The 24325-nt window shown below is 36.2% G+C and overlaps 1 protein-coding gene across 2 annotated transcripts in view; it reads right to left on the bottom strand.

Annotated features, from left to right (window-relative positions):
* KCTD3 (potassium channel tetramerization domain containing 3) overlaps nucleotides 1–24319 on the bottom strand; it is a 69946-nt gene extending 45627 nt beyond the window's left edge. For both annotated transcript variants that reach the window (XM_007466315.1, XM_007466316.1), the window contains exons 1-8: nucleotides 24234–24319; nucleotides 20334–20387; nucleotides 20045–20090; nucleotides 18370–18443; nucleotides 13198–13256; nucleotides 12847–12927; nucleotides 11741–11881; nucleotides 11195–11285 (exon numbers count right to left, since the gene is read on the bottom strand). In XM_007466315.1, coding sequence (XP_007466377.1) covers nucleotides 11195–11285; nucleotides 11741–11881; nucleotides 12847–12927; nucleotides 13198–13256; nucleotides 18370–18443; nucleotides 20045–20090; nucleotides 20334–20387; nucleotides 24234–24316 — 629 coding nt within the window. In that variant the 5' untranslated portion in view covers nucleotides 24317–24319. The remainder of the gene's footprint in view (nucleotides 1–11194; nucleotides 11286–11740; nucleotides 11882–12846; nucleotides 12928–13197; nucleotides 13257–18369; nucleotides 18444–20044; nucleotides 20091–20333; nucleotides 20388–24233) is intronic.
* Between the last annotated feature and the right edge of the window lie 6 nt (nucleotides 24320–24325).

The raw sequence follows: 24325 nt of genomic DNA, 5'->3' as shown, positions 1-24325 counted from the left end.
TGACAAACATTGAGAAATGAAATAGAGATGGCTCTTAGGAACCGTCAGACGGGACACATAGCAAGAATTGCCAGGACTTCAAGAATAATGATAATATGCTGCTATGTGGATGCAGACATATACTAGGCTCATACACTGTTCAAAAAAGAGATGCTGTATCTATTTAATGAGGTGAATGATGTAATCTTGTGATCACTAATTGAGGAATATAAATAATAAAACTAAATACGATCTAATATTTTTAAAAATAATAAAACTAAATACGATCTAATCTTTTTAAAAATACGATCTAATCTTTTACAGTGTACTTCTAAATAATTTTTCTCTAGAAAAATTAGGGGATTATAAAATAAAGAGATGCCAAAAAAGAGTAAAACAATCAGGACAGCATATTTGAGATGGATTATAACAATTACAGAATTTAAGTCAATAAGATATGTGAATTTACTTCTATTTTTAAGTTAAAATTAAGTACAAAGAAAAAGCAATATTTGCTCTATAATTTTCCATACATGTAATACAAAATTTCACATAAGTAAAACAAGACAGAACAAGCTCTGATATTATAGCACTCCATCTCCTTACTGCTGCCTAGTGAACCAATGCTCTGAAATCGGAAAAGCTATGCAAAGAATATGGTTATCTTCCACATTAAAATCTCAAAGAAACAGAGTGGAGGGGACATGCCTTACAAGATTTTGAAACTTACTATAAGCATGCTGAACTGCAAACTGTATGACAATAGATATATATGTCAAAGAACCTAAGTCTCTAAAATGGCAATAAGAACATACATACCAACAATTACCTTAGATGTAAATGGATTAAATGCTCCAAACAAAAGACACAGACTGGATGAATGGATACAAAACAAGACCCATGTATATCCTGTCAACAAGAGACCCACTTCAGACCTAGGGACACATTCAGACTGAAACTGAGGGGACAGAAAAAGGTATTCCATGCAAATGGACATCAAAAGAAAGCTGGAGTAGTAATACGAGTATCAAACAAAATAGACTTTAAAATGAAGACTGTTACAAGAGTTAAAGAAGGACACTACAAAATGGTCAAGGGATCATTTCAAGAAGATATAACAACTGTAAATACATATGCACCCAACACAGGAGTACCTCAATATATAAGGCAGATGTTAACACCATGAAAGGAGAAATCGACAGTAACATAATAATAGTGGGGACTTTAACACCCCACTTACATCAATGGACAGATCATCCAGACAGAAAGTCAATAAGGAAACACAGGCCTTAAATGACACATTAGAACACATGAACTTAATTGATATTTACAGAACACACCATCCGAAAGCAGCAGAATACACATTCTTCTCAAGTACACATGGAACATTCTCCAGGACAGATCACATGCTTGGTGACAAAGCAAGCCTCAGTAAATTTAAGAAAATTGAAATCATATCAAGCATCTTTTTCTCACCACGCTATAAGGTTAGAAATCAATTAACAAAGAACAAAACTGTAAAAAAACCCACAAACATGTGGAGGCTAAACAATATGCTACTAAACAACCAATGGATCACTGAAGAAATCAAGGAGGAAATCAAAAAAATACCTAGAGACAAATGACAATGAAAACATGACAATCCAAAACCTATGGGACACAGCAAAAGCAGTTCTAAGAGGGAAGTTTATAGCAATACATCTTACCTCAAGAAACAAGAAAAATCTCAAATAAACAACTTAACCTTACACCTAAAGTAATACGAGAAAGTAGAACAAACAAAACCCAAAGTTAGTAGAAGAAATAAAGATCAGAGCGGAAATAAATGAAATAGAGACAAAGAAAACAACAGCAAAGATCAATCAAACTAAAAGCTAGTTCTATGAAAAGATAAACAAAACTGATAAACCTTTAGCCAGACTCATCAAGAAAAAAAAGAGGGCTCAAATAAATAAAACTAGAAATGAAAAAGAAGTTACAACTTACACCACAGAAATACAAAGGATCACAAGAGACTACTACAAGCTACTACTATATGCCAATAAAATGAACAACCTAGAAGAAATGGACAAATTCTTAGAAAGGTACAACATACAACCTTCCAAGACTGAGCCAGGAAGAAACAAAAAATAAGAAAAGACCAATCACAAATACTGAAATTGGAACTGTGATTAAAACATTTCCAATGAAAATCCAGAACCAGATGGCTTCACAGGCGAATTCTATCAATATTTAGAAAAGAGTTAACACCTAGCCTTCTGAAACTACTCCAAAAAACTGCAGAGGAAGGAACACTCCCAAACTCATTCTACGAGGCCACCATCACCTCGATACCAAAACCAGACAAAGATACAACAAATAAAGAACATTACAGGCCAGTATCAATGATGAACATAGACAAAAAAATCCTCAACATAATACTAGCAAACCAAATCCAACAATACATTAAAAGGATCATACACCATAAGTAAGTGGGATTTATCACAGGGATGCAAGGATTCTTCAATATCTGTAAATCAATCAGTGTAATACACCACATTAACAAACTGAAGACTAAAAACCATATGATCACCTCAACAGATGCAGAAAAAGCTTTTGACAAAATTCAACACCCATTTATGATAAAAACTCTCCAGAAAGTGGGCATAGAGAGAATATACCTAAAGGCCCTATATGACAAACCCACAGCTAACATCAGCCTCAACAGTGAGAAGCTGAAAGCATTCCCTCTAAGACCAGGAACAAGACAAGGTTGTCCACCTTCACCTTCACTTTTATTCAACATAGTTTTGGAAGTCCTAGCCACGGCAATCAGAGAAGAAAAAGAAATAAAAGGAACACAAATTGGAAAAAAAGTAAACTATCACTGTTTGCAGATGACATGATACTATACATAGAAAATCCTAAAGATGCTACCAGAAAACTACTAGAGCTCATCAATGAATTCAGTAAATTAGCAGGATACAAAATTAATGCACAGAAATCTCTTGCATTCCTACATACTAACAACAAAAGATCAGAAAGAGAAATTAAGGAAACAATCCCATTTACCATTGCAACAAAAAGAAACAATCCCATTTGTCATTGCAACAAAAAGAATAAACCTACCTAAGGAGGCAAAAGACCAGTACTCAGAAAACTATAAAACACTGATGAAAGAAATCAAAGACAATACAAACAGATGGAGAGATATACCATGTTCTTGGATTGGAAGAATCAATACTGTGAAAATGACTCTACTACCCAAAGCAATCTACAGATTCAATGCAATCCCTATCAAATTACCACTGGCATTTTTCATAGAATTAGAACAAAAATTTTACAATTTGTATGGAAACCAAAGCAACCCTGAGAAAGAAAAAATGGAGTTGGAGGAATCAGACTTCCTGACTTCAGACTATACTACAAAGCTGCAGTAATCAAAACCTTATGGTACTGGCACAAAAACAGAAATACAGATCAATGGAAGAGTATAGAAAGTCCAGAGATAAACCCATACACCTATATGGTCACCTAATCTATGACAAAGGAGGCAAGAATACACAATGGAGAAAAGACAGTCTCTTCAATAAGTGGTCCTGGGAAAACTGGATAGTTACATGTAGAAGAATGAAATTAGAACATTCTCTAACACCATACACAAAAACAAACTCAAAATGGATTAAAGACCTAAATGTAAGGCCATATACTATAAAAGTCTTCGAAGAAAACATAGGCACAACACTCTAGATATAAATCATAGCAGTATATTTTTGGATCCATCTCCTAGAGTAATGGAAACAAAAACAAAAATAAACAAATAGGACCTAATTAAACTTAAAAGCTTCTGAACAGCAAAGGAAACGATAATCAAAATGAAAAGACAGCCCACAGAATGGGAGAAAATATTTGCAAACAAAGTGACTGACAAGGGATTAATCTCCACAATTTACAAACAGAGCATGCAGCTTTATATAAAAAAAAACAAACAACCCAATCAAGAAATCGGCAGAAGATCTAAATAGACATTTCTCCAAAGACATACAGATGGCCAAAAAGCACATGAAAAGATGTTCAACATCATTAATTATCAGAGAAATGCAAATCAAAACTACAGTGAGTTATTCCCTCACACCAGTTAGAATGGCCATCATCAAAACATCTACAAACAATAAATGCTGGAGAGGGTGTGGAGAAAAGGGAACCCTCCTACACCCCTGGTGGGAATGTAAATTGGTACAGCCACTATGGAGAACAGTATGGAGGTTCCTTAAAAAACGAAAATAGAACTATCATATGATCCAGCAAGCCCACTCTTGGGCATATATCTGGAGAAAACCATAATTCGAAAAGATACATGCACCACAGCGTTCACTGCAGCACTATTTACAATAGTCAAAACATGGAAGCAACCTAAATGTCCACTGACAGAGGAATGGATAAAGATGTGGTACTTACATACAAGGGAATATCACTCAGCCATAAAAAAGAATGAAATAATGCCATTTGTAGCAATATGGATATACCTACAAATTATCATACTAAGTGAAGTCAGACAGAGAAAGTATCATACAATATCACCTATGTGTGGAATCTAAAAGAAAAATAGTAATAATACAAATGAACTTATTTACAAAACAGAAAGAGACTCAGACTTTGAAAACAAACATGGTTACCAAAGTGGAAACGCAACAGGGGAGGGATAAATTAGGAGTTTAGGATTAACATATACACAATACTATATATAAAACAGATAATCAACAAGGATCTACTGTAAAGCATAGGGAACTCTACTCAGTATTCTGTGATGACCTAAATGGGAAAAGAATCTGAAAAGGAATGGATATATGTATGTGTATGACTGAATCAACTCTGCTATATACCTGAAACTAACAGAACATTGTAAATCAACTATACTCCAAAATAAAATTAAAAAAAAGACCTGTCTCAGTAGATGTCTTGTACAAGCTAATTAAAATCCAAACTAGAAGAGTAATATTCACCTCCAAGTTGATGCACTCCTCACCAAATGTGGTAAGCAGAATAATGGCTCCCCAAACATGTCCTCATCCAAACTGCTGAAGCCGGTGAATATGTTACCTTATATGGCAAAGGGGCTTCGCAGTTGTGATTAAATTAAGGAGATGGAGGGATTATCCAGGTGCAACCAATGTAATCATAAAGGTCCTTATAAGCAGAGGTAGGAGAGTGGCAGTTAGAGAAGAGATCTGAAGATGCCATGCTGCTGGTTTTAAAGACAGAAAAAGAAACTGTGATCCAAGGAACACAGATGGCCTCTAGAAGCCGGAAAGGGCAAAGAAACAGATTCTCTGCTGGAGACTCCAAAAGGAACCCAGCCCTGCCAATACCTTGATTTTAGCCCAGCAAGATCTAGTTTGAACTCTTCTGAACTCCAGAACTGAGTGATGATAACTGTGTTGTTTTAAGAAACTAAATGTATGGTAATTTGTTAGAATAGCAGTAAGAAACTAATACAACAAGTCACCTATGTTACTTTCTTCTCGTAAGTCTCTGTAGCTGAAACTTTGTTGTTCAGTTGATTTGTTAGATGTTTCCACCCCATTCCACTCCCTTAGGAATAGAAACCATAAGGTGAGGAGGGGTAGCCCTCAGACCGAGCCCACTGCCTGTCCCACTGAGTCAAAGAATTACTAGTAATGTCGTCAAAATTGTTTGACGGGGCTTCCCTGGTGGCGCAGTGGTTGAGAGTCCGCCTGCGGATGCAGGGGATACGGGTTCGTGCCCCGGTCTGGGAAGATCCCACATGCTGCGGAGCGGCTGGGCCCGTAAGCCGTGGCCGCTGAGCCTGTGCGTCCGAAGCCTGTGCTCCGCAACGGGAGAGGCCACAACAGTGAGAGGCCCGCGTACCACAAAAAAAAAAAAAAAAAAAATTGTTTGACGTTACTAACACCAGAGACCAGGAACACAGCATTTATTCTGATGCATTCTTAGGTATCTTCTGTGTGCCAGGGACATGGGAAGCATTGGGATGGAGAGAGGTATTAACAGCTCCTGACACCCAGATCTCAATACAATCACATGGAGCAACAAGGTAATATTGATTTTAAGATGTGTTTGAGCAATTAAAATGCAAATGGAATAGCAATGTTTTGGAAGGCTGTAATTTAAAAGAAAGGCATGGTGGGCACAGTGGTGAAGAGCAGTGGCTTTAGACTCAGGATTTAGTTGAGAATCCTGTCACTTCTTTCCCCAGGATGACCTGGGGTACTTTTTTCTCCAAACTGATTTCCTCACTAGTAAAATGGGGACGATGAGATCCATGCCACAGGTTGTTGGAATAATTAAATGAGAACATGTATATAAGAGCCTTTAGTGTAATGCCTGGCATAAAATAATACCCCAATAAATCATAACTTAAAAGTCCAATTCATTTCTCAGTATTCAGAAGCAATTTTTATGGAACTAGATGGTTTCCCAACCTTTTCTCACCAGGAGCCTCTAGAGCTGAGTTATTATTTGTTTTTTAATTGGAGTAAAATTGCTTTACAATGTTGTGTTAGTTTCTGCTGTACAATGAAGTGAATCAGCTATATGTATACATATATACCCTCCATTTTGGACCTCCCTCCCATGCCCTCCCGCCCCACCCATCTAGGTCATCACAGAGCACCAAGCTGAGCACCCTGTGCTATATACAGCAGGTTCCCACTAGCTATCTATTTCACACATGGTAGTATATTTATGTAAAACCAATTCTCCCAATTCATCCCACCCTCCCCTTCCCCCTGCGTACACATGTCCGTTCTCTACGTCTACGTCTCTATTCCTGCCCTACAAATAGGTTCATCTGTACCATTTTTCTAGATTCCACATATATGCATTAATATACAATATTTGTTGTTGTCTTTCTGGCTTACTTCACTCTGTGTGACAGACTCTAGGTCAATCCACATCTCTACAAATGACCTAATTTCGTTCCTTTTTATGGCTGAGTAATATTCCATTGTGTATATATATGTACAGCATCTTCTTTATCCATTCATCTATCTTTGGACATTTAGGTTGTTTCCATGTCCTGGCTATTATAAATAGTGCTGCAATGAACACTGGGGTACATGTGTCCTTTTGAATTATGGTTTTCTCACAGTATATGCCTAGTGTTGGGATTACTGGGTCATACGGTAGTTCTATTTTTAGTTTCTTAGGGAACCTCCATACTGTTCTCCATAGTGGCTGCATCAATTTACGTTCCCACCAACAGTGCAAGAGGGCTCCCTTTTCTCCACACCCTCTCCAGCATTTACTGTTTGTAGATTTTTTGATGATGGGCATTCTGACCAGTGTGAGGGGATACCTCATAACTCTAGAGCTGAGTTATCCTATTTTGAAGAGCTCTCCCTCCTTCCCACATCTCCCCACTCCTTTCCTCACTCCCAAATCCATAATTTCTGCTCAGTGCTGAAATGATTTGTCACATCAGACTCTGTCAATTAGTGCTTCCCTTTGCCTATTTTCCTTCAAGAGATGGACCCCAGCCAGATAGAGGGATTTGGAGGTTAGTGAGGAGACTCTCCAACTAAAAACACAACTGTGGTTTGGAGAGGGTACCATACGAAGGCAGAAATAATAGGACACAATGATTCTTTCCTTGTGGTCAAGATGGATGAGCTACATTTGTTAGAGGAATTTTGTTTGCCTATGTTGTTCTTCATTTTTTTTCGTAAAAAACACAATGTACATCAGCATAAAATCCCTCATTGTTTGCTTTCTACTGGACCTTTCTCAATATAACTTTCACTGTTTTCTTTCCAACACCTCATTGCCAAGTTGATTAGAAAGGCAGTTGATTCTACCTCTCAAAGGTTAAACTGTGAAGTTAAACATATATGCAAGTCTTTCTCTTTAACACATAAAAATGCTTTATCTTGGTTCTCTTCCATCTAACCCAACACACAAAAATACTCAATCTCCTATTCTGAATTCTCAGCAGATAATGAAGGGAATAATTAAGATGATCAACAAATAGGCCTATGAAACAGAATCAAGAGCCCAGAAATAAACCCAAGCATATGTAGTCATCTAGTATTTGACAAGGGAGCCAAGAACAGTGTATGGAGAAAAGGCGTTTTCTCTTCAATTAATGGTGCGAGGAAAATTGGATATTCACATGTAAAAGAATGAAATTTGACCTGTACCTTACAACACTCACAAAAATAAACTCAAAATGGATTAAAGACTTAAATGTAAGAAATAAAACCATGAAACTCCTAGAAGAAAACATAGGAAAAATGCTCCTTGACATGTGTCTTGGTAATATTTTTTTTGAAAACGACACCTAAAGCACAAGCAACAAAATCAAAAATAAACAAGTGGGACTACATCAAACGAAAAAAGCATCTGCACAGAAAAAGAAACTATCAACAAAGTGAAAAAATAACCTATGGAATAGGAAAAAATATTTGCAAACCATATATCTGCTAAGGGGGTCAATATCCAAAAAACATAAAGAACTCATACAACTCAATAGCAAAAAACCAAATAATCCAACTAGAAAATGGTGCAAAGGACTTGAATAGACATTTTTCCAAAGATAAACAGGTACATGAAAAGATGCTCAGCATCACCTGTCATCAGGGAGATGTGAATTAAAACCACAGTAAGATATCACTTCACACCTGTCAGAACAGCCATCATCAAAAAGACACGAGATAACAAATGCTGGTGTGGATGTGGAGAAAAGGGAACCCTTGTGCACTGTTGGTGGGACTGTAAACTGGTACAGCCGCTATGGAAAACAGTGTAGAGTTTCCTCAAAAATATTAAGTATAGCTCTACCCTATGATCCAGCAATTCCAGTCCTGGGAATATATTCAAAGGAAATGAAAACACTAGTTTGAAAAGATATCTGCACCCCCGTGTTCATAGCAGCATTGTTTACAATAACCAAGACAGGGAAACAATCTAAATGACCATCAATGGAGAAAAAAAAAAAAGTCTAAAATTAGATTCAAGTATAGAAAAATAAATATAAAGATAAAGGGGGCTTTCATATTCAATGAGAAAGGATGATTTATGTAATAATCAGAACATAATTAGCCACCCACTTGGAAGAAAATAAAAGATTCCTAAATCTAACACCATATACAAAAAGTAAATTCCACATGGATTAAAGATCTAAAGTGTAATATAAGCTCCGAAAGGGAAACAATCTACACAAATACTCTTCATTAATACAACTGACAGGTTGTAAACTGAGCAAGAAAAAAGAAATATAGAAGTAAAACCTAACAAGGTAGAAAATTAATCAATATAGGTGAAAAATATTTCACTGTGCTACTCTTTCCTTTTTTAAGGTTTTAAATTTATTGATATAAAAAGCTGTGGAAAAACAATTTATTAAAATGATTACACTCTTAAAATAATTTGAATTATTTTCCTTTCTTCTGAAATCTTTTTACTGGCATTGTGTTGAATGATTTAACTGTACATGAGAAAATCTAATATGTCCTTAATTCTTTCCCTTTGTTACTTTGCATGGGCATATTGCTCTGAAATCATCAACACTCAGTGAAAGCAAAGAAAAGTCATGGTCAAAAGCAAAAACGAAGAATGGAAAATGTAACAGCATCATCTTCCTTACATTACTCACTCAATGAGTGAAATTTTGTGCAATACCATGTGTCCCTGTCTGGCAAGTCACAACCTTTAGCACTGCTGTGCAGTAACATAAATTATGCTGTTACACCTGGATAACTTGGTATAATCGTTATACAACTAACTCCTTTGGAATCCCCTATCAAAAAAATGTACATAATATTTAAACAAACAAACAAAGCAAAATCTAAAACCATTTCTCAGTTTAGATCCATAAGCTGTTAAGTTCAAAACAACACTCTTAAAAAAATAAAATTAGGGCTTTCCCTGGTGGCGCAGTGGTTGAGAGTCCGCCTGCCGAAGCAGGGGACACAGGTTCGTGACCTGGTCCGGGAAGATCCCACGTGCCGCGGAGCGGCTGGGCCTGTGAGCCGTGGCCACTGAGCCTGCACATCCGGAGCCTGTGCTCCGCAACAGGAGAGGCCGCCACGGGAGAGGCCACAACATTGAGAGGCCCGCGTACCGCCAAAAAAAAAGAAAAAAATTCCCTTTTTCAAATCAGTCTTGCTTCATATAAAATCATCCCTGAAAGAAATCATCCAAAAAATATTTTTCACACTACTCAATATATAATATTAAAAATACATATCAATAGAATGCTCTCAAAATGAAAAGTGTGCACCAAATCTCTACTGCAATGAAAATATAAAGTGCAGATTACTGATATGAGGTTTTTTATTTTCCTTTAACACATATGGCAAATCTCTCATAAACTGAGGGGGTTTTTTCTTTTATTCAATACATCTGGGATCCTTTAAATGTATCTGTAAACTTTAGAAGACATTTTAAATATTTTTAATCTATTGTGGCTACTTTTTCTTAACTAAATTCAATAGTGACAAAATATTTATATGTTTTTTGATATTTTGGCAATTAAATTCAATAGGATCATAGTCTAAGTTAGTATATCCCAACCATTTTTGTTCTTCTATGTCATTCCCTGTCATCAACATTTCTCACTGCATACAGTGATTTTGAACTAATAATCCTACCTTTTTTCCAATTAAAAAAGAAATCACTGGTGTACACTTTTCCTTGTTCCCTGTTAGTTTCTGAGAATGCAAGAATTAGTAAAACCAAACTACCTGTGTAAAGCTCACACATTACAGATGCTAAACTACATCACTTCTGCCTACAACTGTCCTGCTTCACTACCTCGCTCCCAACCATATGGCAGTCATGACCAATGCAGGGTCCTATTCTCCCCTACCATAGAGTACAAAAGACTCAATCATTATAGACAAAAAACACAGGGCTCACATTAACAATCCTGCCTCATCATTTAATACAATAGTTAAATGATTCAGAAGCTGGATATACTAAGCAAGAAGATGTAACTTCAAGATATCTCAGTTATATCACAGTTCACACTGTATATGCAATATTTAAGACATACTGAGGCTATCAATAATATTTACCAAATTAGTTGTGAGAATAAAAGCAAACAAAATCTAATCAGGAGATACAGAAGTGGGCAAAACATGAAGGAAAAAAAATTTGATGACTAAAATAAATAGTTCTTAAATCTACAAAAATAAAATCACAATATTAAAAAATACCCCCCAAAATAAAAAGCAAACCATTATTAATTATACAATACCTGTAACACACAGCAAAATGGGCATACGCAGCTACAATCCAGTTGTGATGGCCAGCTACTATTAGTACCTTTCGTGGATCCACAGGAAATCCTGTTGACATTAGCAAAAGGAATCTTTTACGTTCTAAAGAAGGGGTTGGCAAAACTATGACTAACAGGCCGATTCCAGTCCTCTACCTCTTTTGATAAAGAAAGCTTTGTTGGAACACAGCCATTCACATCTGTGCACACATCGTCATCGCTTTCGTGCCACAATGAAAGTTGAGCAGTTCCAACAGAGACCCTTCGGCTCATGAGGCCCAACATGTTCACTGTCAGGCCCTTTCCAGAAAAAGTCTGCCAACCTCTGTTCTAAAGATTTAGAGCTTACAGAAGATCATAAACTTTCTAAATAAAAATTATGTTAAGTGAGAGTCTTCAAGATATACATGGTAGATCTAGATTAAAAAGAGAAAAAGCAAAAATCACATCTTTAAAAATAATTACTCAATATCATCTAGAACTAAAAACATACGTACTTTTTAAATTTATGTACTCTTTGCTTACCTAGCCTAACAGTCTCTTCCCCAGTTCCAGAGAGAACAGGCTGTGTACCATTTCCTCGAGCTTCACCTTCTGTAAAATTCAGTCCATTTCTAGAATCAGCAGAGGATCTAGTAGTGTTGTTTATTTTACGACTAGGAATACCTATAAAAGGAAAGAAAAAGATAAGTTTATTTCTAAGTTCCCTTACCAAAAATTTAAAATTTCACATTATGGCTAAGAAACAAACAAATATGAATTTCATTATAGCCAAAATTTATCTTCCAATATACCGATTTACTGCAAATAATTAACTACCACAGAAAATAAGACCAGATTTTTAAAAAATAAAATTCATTCAACAGATTTGATACTTATGTTATACTATAAAAAGACTAAGATTTATCATATTATACTCTGTATTTACCTAGCTCTAGGTTACCAAATCAATCAATCACTAACTCATTCATTCTGTCACTACTCTTCACATTTATGGAACAGTTACTATGCGTTAGGTACTATTTACTAATTTAAACCGCTCTAGGGCTGAATTGCCTTATGCTTTCAAACATCTCTTATTTGGCAGGAGAGCCTTTTTCAAAATGAAATCTCGTTCAAAAGCCTGCTACAACACAGGTGAAGACCGAACTCTTCTAACTCACTGAAGAGGGGCAGAGATGACATGCACCTCACACTCCTCTGCACTGCTAGATCTCTAAAAAGCTCCTGGGGTTCCACAAAGGAGATCGACAACCAGTTCTCAAACACGGGAGTCAGCAAATCTGGCCATGGCCAAGTCCAGCCTGATGGCTGTTTACGTAAATAAAGCTGTTATTAGACACAGTCTCACCCATGCATTTCTGTAGCGTTTATGGCAGAGCTGAAGAGTTGCCACAGAGATCTTTTAGCTCACAAACCCATCTGGCCCGTTACAGAAAAAGTTTGGCAAATCCCTACCCTAATAAACAGTATGACTTAACTTCTGTTAATATTAAAGTTCTCACTTTTTCTAGTAGATTTACAAAGGAAGCTCAATAATCAAGAAACAGATTTTCCTACTCATACATCTGTACTTACTTAATGATAAAAAGACTTAAAAAAAAAGAACTAAATAAATAAAGCAGAAGTACCTGGTGGAGGCAAGTAACCATGAAAAAGGACACTGCCACAAGATGAACGCTCCAGTTCTTCACATAAGAGAAGCCTTCTTACTAAAAACATTTCAAAGCAAACTTGTTAAGAGTACATGCAAACACAAAAATAGTACTCCATTTTTATTTTCTCTAGTTAAAGAGGTAAGGAAAGAAAAGGAAAATGTTTAAGTTAAATCAGCTGACAACACCTTTTTACTATGAAAATCCACAAAAAGCAAGCACTGACTAGTCCATCAAAAATTAGAACCTGATATAAAACAGATTTCATTTGGGCAAGTTTAGTGCTCAAACGGTCAAATCATAAACATAAAATACTAGAATACATACCTAATGGAGTGATTCCATAAAATTCTGCTTCATGCCTGAGAACATTAATACTCACTCCCCTACAAAGAAACCAATGAATGATGTAAGTCCTCTAACACTGGCAACTCGGATTATCATCTGAAGCAGAAAGAAAAAGTACTAGGTTCTTAATGAACAAAGTCATAGGGCTTTAAAACTTACTTTTTTCCTAAGATCCTTAATTATTTGAAGAAGTAGAGATAAAAAAACTGCACACCACCAAGAACATTTTCTTACTAAAAAAACCATTTATATATAGACGAATTGGATGACTAAATGAGAGATTAGGGCTTCATAGGGTTAATACAAGTAATTATCAGAAGTATCTAATAAGGCAAACAAGAGTGGAAATCATTCCTATGGTATTAATTGCTTTTAACCACAATTTCCATACATATTTTAACCTCCCCAATTATCCTATAAGCTCCCTGCAAGCATGTTCTCCTCTGATCCATGTTTGTATGCCTCATGCAGGGCCTACCACAGTGCTTGTATGTAATAGTTATGCAATCCATATTTATTGAACAAATAAATTCAGATAAATGACTCTTCTCAACAGAAAACAAAAACAAAAGCAAAACAGAAGGCGGAGGAAAACAAAGATCAGCCTTAAGAAGGGCGATGTTACCCAGATAAAGACGTTACAAGAAAGTAATATGAAAATAAGAAGTTAAAAAAAAAAAAAAAATAGAAGCTTAAGAGTTTAAAATGATTCATTTTAGGTTTCAGTTATAATCTGTCCTTACTTTAAAAATACTGCCTGGGCAGAAAAGAGAGGGGACATCACTACAAATTCCATGAAAATTAAAAGAATAAAGGAATACTATGAACAACTCTATGCCTACAAACTTGATAACCTAGGTGAAATGGACAATTCCTTGAAAGACACAATCTGCCAGAACTCACACAAGAAAGAATATCTATCTCAATCGGTCTACATGTATTAAAGAAACTGAATCAACAATAACCTTCCAAAACAGAAAGTACCGTTCCCAGGGTTCACTGGTGAGCACCACCAGACACGGAAGGAAGAAATTATACCAATGCTCTACACTCTCCTTCAGAGAAAGAAGCAGAGAGAACACTTCCTGACTCATTTTATAAGGCCCTCACTACCTTAACACCAAAACCAGACAAAGACATTACAAGAACACTACAGACCAATATCTCTCATGAACACAGATGCAAAAATTCTCAACAAAATATTAGCAAACCGAATCCAACAATGTTTACAAAGAAATATACACTACAACCAAGTGGGTTTTATCTCAGGTATGCAAGGCTGGTTCAATATTCTAAAATCAATTAATGTAATCTATCACATCAACAGACTCACATGATCATATCAATAGGTGCAAAAAAGGATGTGACAAAATCCAACACCCATTCATAATAAAAACTCTCAGTAAACTAGGAATAGAGGGGAACTTTCTCAACTTGATAAGACTATTTAAAAAAAAATCCTATAGCTAACATCATATTTAATGGTAAGAAATTTGAAACTTCCCACTAACATCTGGTTACAAGACAAGGATATTCCCTCTCACCACTCCTTTTCAACTTCATACTGGAAATCCTTATTTATACAAGTCAAGAAAAGAAAAGAAAAGGCATACAGATTGGGAAGAAATATATAAAACTGATGATCACAGATGACATGATTGTCTACACAGAAAATCCAAAGGAATGGACAAAAAACTCCTGGAACTAATAAGCAATTATAGCAAGGTTGCAGAATACAAGATTAATGAACAAAAGTCGATTGCTTTTCAATATGCCAACAGTGAACAAGAGAAACTTGACATTAAAAACACAATACCATTTACATTAATACCCCCCCAAAAAGAAATACTTAGGTATAAATCTAACAAAATATATACAAAACCTATATGAAGAAAACTACAAAACTCTGACGACTGAAATCAAAGAACTGAAAAAATGGACAGATATTCCTAGTTCATGGATAGGAAGACGTAGTAGAAGACATTAGCTCTTCCCAATTTGATCTGATTCAATGTAATCCTAATCAAAAGTCTAGCTAGCTATTTTATGGATATCAACAAATTGATTATAAAGTTTACATGGAAAGGCAAAAGATCCAGAATAGCCAACACAATACTGAAGGAGAAGAACAAAGTTAGAGCACTACCACTACCCAACTTCAAGCTTTATTATAAAGCTAGAAAAATCGAGAGCGTAGTACTGGTGAAAAGAATCAACAACAGATCAATGGAATAGAACAGAAAGGCCAGAAATAGATACCGTACACATAGTCAACAGATCTATGACAAAGGAGCAAAGGCAAAACAATGGAGTAACAAGTAGTGCTGAAACAACTGGACATCTGCATGCAAAAAAAGAGAGAGAAATTAGTCTAGACACAGACCTTACACCCTTCACAAAAATTACCTCAAAATGATTCACAGACCTAAAGGTAAAATGAAAAACTAAAAAGCTCAAAGAAGATAACATTTAGGAGAAAACCTCAGTGACAGTGGGTATGGTGATACCTTTTCAGATACAACCAAAAGACATAATCCATGAGAGGACTAAGGATAAGCTAGATTTCATTAAAATTAAAAACTTCTGCTCTACAAAAGACAATGTCAAGGAAATAAGACAAGCCACAGAATGAGAGAAAATATTTGCAAAAAAGACAAATTTGATAAGGGACTGTTATCCAAAATATACAAAGAACTCTTAAAACTCAACAATAAGGAAACAAATTCAATTAAAAAATGGGCCAAAGACCTTAACCAAGGAAGATACAGAGGTAGCAAATAAGCCTATGAAAAGATGCTCCACATCATATGTCATTAAGCAAATGCAAATTAAAACAATGAGTTTCTACTACACATTAGTTAACATGGCCAAAATCCAGAATCCTAACACCAAATGCTGGCAAGGATGTGAAGCAGTAAGAACTGTCATACATTGCTGGTGGGAAAGCAAAATGCTACAGCCACTCTGAAAGACAGTCTGAGGTTCCTATAAAACTCTTACCATACGATGCAGCAACTGCACTCCTTGGTATTTACCCAAAGGAGTTGAAAACTTACGACCACCCGAAAACCTGCACATGGATGGCTTTATAGCAGCTTTATTCCTAACAGCCAAAACTTGGAAGTAACCAAAATATCCTCTTTAGTAGGTGAGTGGAAAAATAAACTGGTATATTCCGATAATGAAACATTATCAGCATTAAAAAGAAATAACATGAATAGACATGGAGGAAACTTAACTGCATAATATTAAGTGAAAGAAGCCAATCAGAAAAGGCTACATACTGTGTGATTCCAACTATGACATTCTGGAAAAGGCCAAATTATGGAAATAATACTTTGTACAGTATTATAAAGATGAACACGTGTCATTATACATTTGTGCTAACTCATAAAATGTACAACACCAAGTGAACCAAAAGTAAACTATGGACTTCAGGTGATTATGATGTCAATGTAGGTTCACATCAATTGTAAAAAAGAAAAAAAAAATGTATCATTCTGGTAAATGATGTTAAGAGTGGAGGAGGTTGATAATGAAGGCAGGGGGCACATGGGAAATCTCTGTACCTCTCTCTCTATTTTGTTGTAAACCTAAAACTGCTATTAAAAAAAGAAGTCTTAAAAAACAAGAGACAAAAAAAATTCCGTAGGCCTAATGAACACATGTAATTGTGATATTAAATTGCTTTTATTTGTGAAATTGGTTGTAACTAGTTTAATAAGAACAGTTAAAACTTTCTTATTCTATTTCAAAACTACTTGTGTTAACAGTAGAGTAGCACTGGCTAATTATTTGTCTGGGGAAGACAAATATGATAATGATAATACAGTGTGGTAAGTGCAATACAAGAATTTTATGCAAAAAACCAGTAGAACATAGTATTCTTTTTTCAGTTCCTTCCCACCTCCTTTTAGGAGGTACTACTCAGAGAACTTAAGTTTACTAGGCTTCCCTAAATGAAATAAAGAAGCAAGTTGAAAGACAAGCAGTGAATACAAATATTTAAGCTATTATATTTCTGCCTTTCATGGGTGATTTAGTCGTGGATTAGTCACAAGGACACTGACTAGGAGTAAATTTAGGCTTTTAATCAAATGCTAAAAATAATTTTACCCCATAAGTTAAGTAGTTAGTAATATACTTCCCACTTCCACCCCAGGCCAAGAAACAGACAAACAAAAAGCCCCAACAAACCTTAATTCATTCAATAAATATCTATTGAGCAGCTACTATACATGCCATTTTAACAACACTGGGAATACAGCAAGAACAAACCAAACAAAAAAATCTTTGCTTCCAAGGAGCGCATATTCTAGTAAACATAAGCCCCAAATTATATAATATTATAAAGAAGCAGCTTAAAGAAACAATTAGAATTCTAAAAGGTGTTATCTAAAAAAGTATTAATAAGTCCTTAAGTGAAAGTTCATTAGGAATATATGAAATAGAAGAACAATAAAATACAAATTAGATTGTAGCTTCCACTGTAGATTGTAGACTATGGCAAAGTTAAAGAAATAGTTTAAATCGTCATTCATTTACCCACCAAAGAAAAATATCGCTATGCATCAAGGACAATGCTCGATCCTACAGGTATACAGTAAACAACTTGCCCTTTTAGAATTTAAAGTCTAATGGAAGGCAGACTACTGGGGTAGTGGCAGTACAGGAAACTCTGAACACCTGTATCAGGCAGACACAGCAGGGATCATTGAAGTGATCAGAATCAAGCTGAGAGCACAAAGAGTTGAAAGTGTTGAAGCAACAGAAATCAAGCAGGAGCTAGATTAGAGAGAGCCTTAAGAAACAACAGGAAGTCCAAAATCCTGAGCCATTAATCCAGTAACACGTAAGAGTTTTAAGCAGAGGAATAACCAGATTAAATTTATATTTTCAGAAGTTAATTTTGGCTACAGTGTGAAAAATGAATTGAAGGGATATAAGAATGAAGACAGGCAAATTGGTAAGAAAGCTATTAGAGTAATCCAGAGGAAGGGACGATGGTGGCCTATATCTATGACAGTTTAATTCTGATGAAACTTTTAAACAAAAATAATCTTGGGGCGGGGAAAAAAACTTTTCTTCATAAAATATACCCAAAACCATACCTTTGAATAAAAATTTACTTTAAAAAGGTACATTTCTTACCTTAAGTCTAGTTCTTTTGTCCGAAGAAAATTTAAAATGGGTGCAAACGCTGCTGGATCTCTATCAATAAATATCTGTAAATAAAGAATTACAAATTTTACTTTCAAATTATAAATTAAACTTTTAACTTTAATATCTGTAACACTAACTTAGGGAACAAATACTGAATTATTTAAATACTATATTTCCTTGATTCCACTCTTATTAAATTTTAATGTTTCTAAAATTGAAATGTAGTTATAACTGTGTACATTTATGTAGTAGTAGTGGTGTCTTTTCTCCACCTGAAAAGCTGTTGTTAGATTGATTATATTTTAAGGTGCAGGAAAAATGGTATCAAATAAGTCCACTTTCTCATTTCTATTTAATTGATATCTTTGGTGAAAGGGACACTAAAGGGAAAATATTTATCTGAAATATTCTAGAATAAATACTTTGAAAACATTATGCATGAATAATACTTTCTTACATCATCTGATCACTAATTATTGGTGACAGTGATTGTGATTTACATAATTTGTGATTCATAAGTGAATAATTAAAACAATGTACTTTTATAATACACACCAGGCAATCAAGAAAAGTAAAACTGCACACTGCTGTCCAAACTGGAAAACATTAACACTATTACATACGACTATCTCAATTTCCTCAAGGGCTGGGTGTAGGGTGAAGGGGAGGGTGACAACAACAAAATTTTTTTAAATAACAAACACAGCACCACAGAATACATATGGGGAAAATAAAATGCTTAAAAAATATGAAATACATAATTGATAACTTTTTACAGGAATGTATGCCAACACTATTCTGAACCAATTACAAAAGCTCTAACCATAAATTGAACACCTTTTAAAGCTTATGTAAGTCAATTACACAGCAGAATGGTAGCAAATAATAAACCTTCTTATATTATAATCAGTTACTATATACAATGAATGAGGTTCTTCTGGCTTCATAAATTCTTGCTTTTGTTTTTATTAGAATCAATCAGAAATTGAAGAAAACACCACAGATTTGTAGAGATCTAATTACTGATGTCCTTTTTATAATCTCACATGGACATATCTACTTGTGCTGCAAATCTCATCACAGCAAATAAACACCTCTGGTCACTTTGTTGCCTCCCAAATGAAAGTCTTACTTGCTTTTGTGAGCCCTAGACATTTACTTTACATGCTATTGTTCATATTACAACTGCTTTTCAAATTTATAAACCAATTTTTTTAACTGAAATTTAATAGTTCTTTACTTCCCTCACTCCACCATTGCTGCACAAGTTCATAAGGTTATTCTCCAAAATAAAAAATTGTAGAACTTTTTGCAACATCTTACCAATATTGAAATATTTTAGTATTTACATTCATCTATTTACTGTTCGAGTTTCAATTACTGATTAAAAGAAATATTTCCTCTCTTGACAATGTAAGCTCAGATCCTACAATCTCTCTAATCATGATTACTTAAATTGCTATATGCAGTATTCCCAGTTTCAAGTTCTCTTCTATAATTACAGAAACACTATTCATGACAAGAAATCAAAATCTTTAAGTACCTATACTTTCATTTAGTAGTTATTAAGAGTAGTTTCCCTGTCTTCTTAGAATATAAGGATCAAACATTATAAGCATTTTTTGATCTAATTTAGAACATACATCAACACTGTTATACTCACAGCACCAGTTTCATCTCGAAGTGTTGAAATTCTTCCACTCAGCAAACTAGAAGTCATTAACATTAAGACAGAGTTAGTTTTTAAAATCTGAGTATGAATAAAATGCTCTAAGTCTTTCAAACATCAAAGACCAATACAAATGAATCACCCTAACTCCAAGGTAAAATAACAATTTAAAAATTATATTTTAAGAGTTAAGCTTTTTTATTCGATACATAAAAATATTTTATTGTTTTAATAAATAATCAACTGTATTTTTAAAAAGGTACTAAAGAATTATATGAAATACCTGGAAAAAAAAGAATCTGGAATCCACATAAGTGTTTGTCTTGAGGTACTAAACCTGCAATTAAAAAGTAGCTGGTATTATGAGAGGACATGATATGAAATTTCCATGTTAGTTAACTTGCTTTAATACACTGGCTAATGATTTACAAGTTGCTGCATAGCTACAGCTGTATCAATTATATTCATTACTTTTAATATCTTTAAATTTTGCTACTTTCAATTCAGAGTTAAGTTTATTCCAAGAGCTGTCAACAAAATCAAATAATTAATTTGCTTACATATAAAGCTTCCTAAAACACTACTTTCTAGCATGCCAATCTACTGAAGAATCAATAATTAGCACACCACACCAAGTCTAAAATTCTCAACATAACATACTATCTTCAGGTCACGTTTCATCTCTCCAACACAAACTGTTTTCCCCTCTAATAACACAGTACTTCTTAATATCCCCAAACAATCCATGCTTACACCACTTCAGAATCTCCATCCCAGCTGCATCAACCTCATGTTCAATTATCTAAGTTCCACCCATCTTTTTTTAATAAATTTATGTTTTTATTTTTAAATTTATTTTTGGCTGCGTTGGGTCTTCGTTGCTGCGCGTGGCCTCTCTCTAGTTGCAGCGAGCGGAGGCTACTCTTCGTTGTGCTGCACGGGCTTCTCATTGCGGTGGCTTCTCTTGTTGGGGCGCACGGGCTCTAGGCGCGCATGCTCATTAGTTGTGGCTCGTAGGCTCCAGAGCGCACGCTCAGTAGCTGCGGCTCACGGGCTTAGCTGCTTCCCAGCATGTGGGATCTTCCTGGACCAGGGCTCAAACTCGTGTCACCTGCACTGCCAGGCGGATTCTTAACCACTGCGCCACCAGGGAAGCCCCGTCCACTTTCTTGATACCATCCAGGTTCTACCTTCTCTTTAATGGCTTTCCAAATATACTACCCTATATTATCTACCTGAGCTCCCATACTGCAGACATACTGCACCTAATTCATTTAACATTTCCTTTACAGTCTTGGGCTATTCACAACTGTTGCATTCACTCATTCAAAAATCACTCAGTAAACACTGTTCTGAGGTTAACTGCCATTTGATCAAGTCTGCTTATTACCACCAATTTGAGGGGAACTTTATCAAAGCCTCGTGTAACAGACCGAGGCAAAACAATCAGTAACTGATGTAAACTGGCATGACAAAGAATTCGATATAGGGCTCATCCAGTCCAGCACTTGATGTCTGAATATTTTCATTTTAAGACTCATCACACTGCACTATGTATTTCTGACTCGCTGCCCCATCACCATGTGTCCTCACACAGAAGAGAGCCCAACAGACCTTTACTTTCCCTCCATTCATTTTCTAGCATTACATGACTGTTTTAAAGTAGCTCCTGTGCCCATTAATCAGGCTAAGAAAGGAGCCAGTTTACTCAAGAAAATATGGCAAATTTTCCCAAGCATATTTCTTACCAGAATCTTAAGAAAAAAATGAGAAGTAGATTACAACTAGTTAGAGGAAACTGACTTGGTCAAATCAATAGAAGCAAACCCAGTAAATATGGTATACTGAAATATCTAAGGATCCACTGCAAAAATGAGTCACTGTGTTTTGGAGGCAATCAAATTAATTCCAAATAAGGATCACTTATAACTTGTGATCTTTCACGTTCACTGCTTATTCAGCAAATTGTATGCCAAATAACTCAAATTTTGTGTTACTTAGAAAATTACCCAGGTCTGCTTAAAGTCATATTAGCAATTTCAATTAAAATCAGCAGTTCGGGATGGGTTTAGTAATCTGGAATTTCTGCGCAAAGGGATTAGACTCTCATCCCCACCAATTTTTTTTTCTCCAAACAAGTGGAAGATAGTGGGGGAAAATCCCAGAGCTCTAAAACTGGTTCCAAATATGACTTCATGAAAACTACAACATTTAAAATTACATATGACAAGCATAATTCTCTGAAATGTATATATACATGAAAAGCTTTTTCTGTTTTTATCTCATATCTACAGTATGCCAAGAAAAAGATCACGTGCAATCTGGCCTCAGCAAAACATATCCACATTTATACTCCATGTTACTTGCCTCCTAAATTTACTTGGAAACAATCTAGTTAAAATTATTTATTCTGCAGTTACTGTTGATAGATAATGCCACTAACCCTTGTACTTCCCATTTATTGCTTCAAATTTTTTTATCAATCCTGGAAGGTTGGTACTATTATTGTCATTACACATTTTAGGAAACTAAGCACTAAAAAATAATTTGCCTAAGGTTGCTGAGCTAGTCTCCCACTGGCTGGTCCCAGACTTCTCTCCTGAGGCCTCAAATCATACTCATTCATAACAGAATTAATCACATATGGAGCCACATTGGTTTTCTTTCACTTCATTAGGGGTTTTCTGGTAAATAATAATAACATTAACAATTCTAAATGAAACCTCATCTTCTCTACTTTCTGAATCATCCATTAAGTGTTAAATAAATGATAAAAATTGGTCATTTTTTGATTAGACCCTACCTATACCATGTGCTTCTCTGCTCATAAGAAACTCTGAGTGTCACGCTATCACTTCACAGCTGAGTTCTATTCTATGCCACAGGTGGTTCTCCCAGTGGCAATTACTCAACTTCAAGGAAATTAGAAACTAGGGCAGGGATTTTAAATGACTATAGTGCTACTCTTCGGAAGGCCCGCTCTTGCAGGGTATTCCATTTTTGCATCCATAAGTTACCAAAGCAGCAAAATTTTCATGTGATTTTAGGAAAATATCCATGTCTTGCATTAGGAGACACCAATCTTCCCCTCCATAAAACCGGAATCTATATAGCAGCAATAACGTTGTAAACTAATGAACAGTTTTGCTTGGGGGATGAGAGGGAAAAAAAGAGTGAGCAGAGAAAGCATTACTGTTTCCTGTGTTGAACACTGCAGAACACTTAGAAAACTATTCAAACACTATACATTTTTACCACTATGGTTCACAGTGCTGCCGTTTTGCATTTTTAAAAATACTAGTTAAAAAGTCCTAGGTGTTGAGCATAGCAAAATACACTACCTCCCAGGGCGCTTCATCGTTTATCTCCCACCTAGCCTAAAACTCAACTACCCCTTCCTTGAAACAGCTGGCAAACTCCCATTTCCGAGAGCAGTGACTCATAAACCATAGCAAATCCACAGAAGTATGATTTTTTCCCCCCAGCAAGCTTATTAAAAGACATAGTAAGGGAGTTGAAGGCCAGAGAGAGATCAGAGAAGAGCTTTCGGTCTGTTTACTAGGAGAGCGCAACAGGGTGCCACTACCCAAAGCTTCCCAGAACCAACGCTTCAAACTGCAGTTTCTGGACTCGCTGCCCTACAAGTTGAACAGACCCTGCAGAGCCACGCACCAAGAAACTCTGAAAATAAATAACAACGTACCGCGCATCTACGGCACTCCCGCCACCGAAATTCTTGGAGATTTCAAACAGCCCTTACTGAGGCATTATCGCCCGAGCAAATCGATTTACCTTGTTGACCAAAGAGAAAGGGAGGCAGGTGCACCTGCAACAGTCAAACCACAAGGCCCGGCTTCTACAAAATAAATTCCTCAAGTACGCGCCAGGGTTAGGTAAGGAAGGCTACAGAATGTTCCTCTCGGCCTGATCCCCTAGAAAGGGGGAGGGACGTAGCTGATATCCTAGGAAGGCGGCAGCGCGGCCAGATGAACCCTGGTCTCGGTGATTCCCAAGGCCGCCTGCCCCTCGAGATCCGCGGACCTGCAGCCGCCCGGAGGGCCCTGCGCTCCCCGCCGACTCGGCGCCCATGCTCGCCCGCTATCCCGCCCCCCCAGGGCCCGGCCTCCCCCGGAGGTCGCCTGCCCGCTATCCCCCCACCCCGAGCCCCTTCTCCCCGACTCACCTGGTTCCCCCCACGTTCAGCTGCACGATCTCGCCGCTGCCGGCCGCCGCCGCGGCGAAGCTGCCGCAGTGCCCTCCCGACATGTCTGGCGG

Source organism: Lipotes vexillifer, unplaced genomic scaffold (assembly GCF_000442215.2).
Source record: "Lipotes vexillifer unplaced genomic scaffold, Lipotes_vexillifer_v1.1 scaffold139, whole genome shotgun sequence".
Classification (NCBI taxonomy): domain Eukaryota; kingdom Metazoa; phylum Chordata; class Mammalia; order Artiodactyla; family Lipotidae; genus Lipotes; species Lipotes vexillifer.
This window is presented reverse-complemented; position numbering and strand designations above follow the sequence as displayed.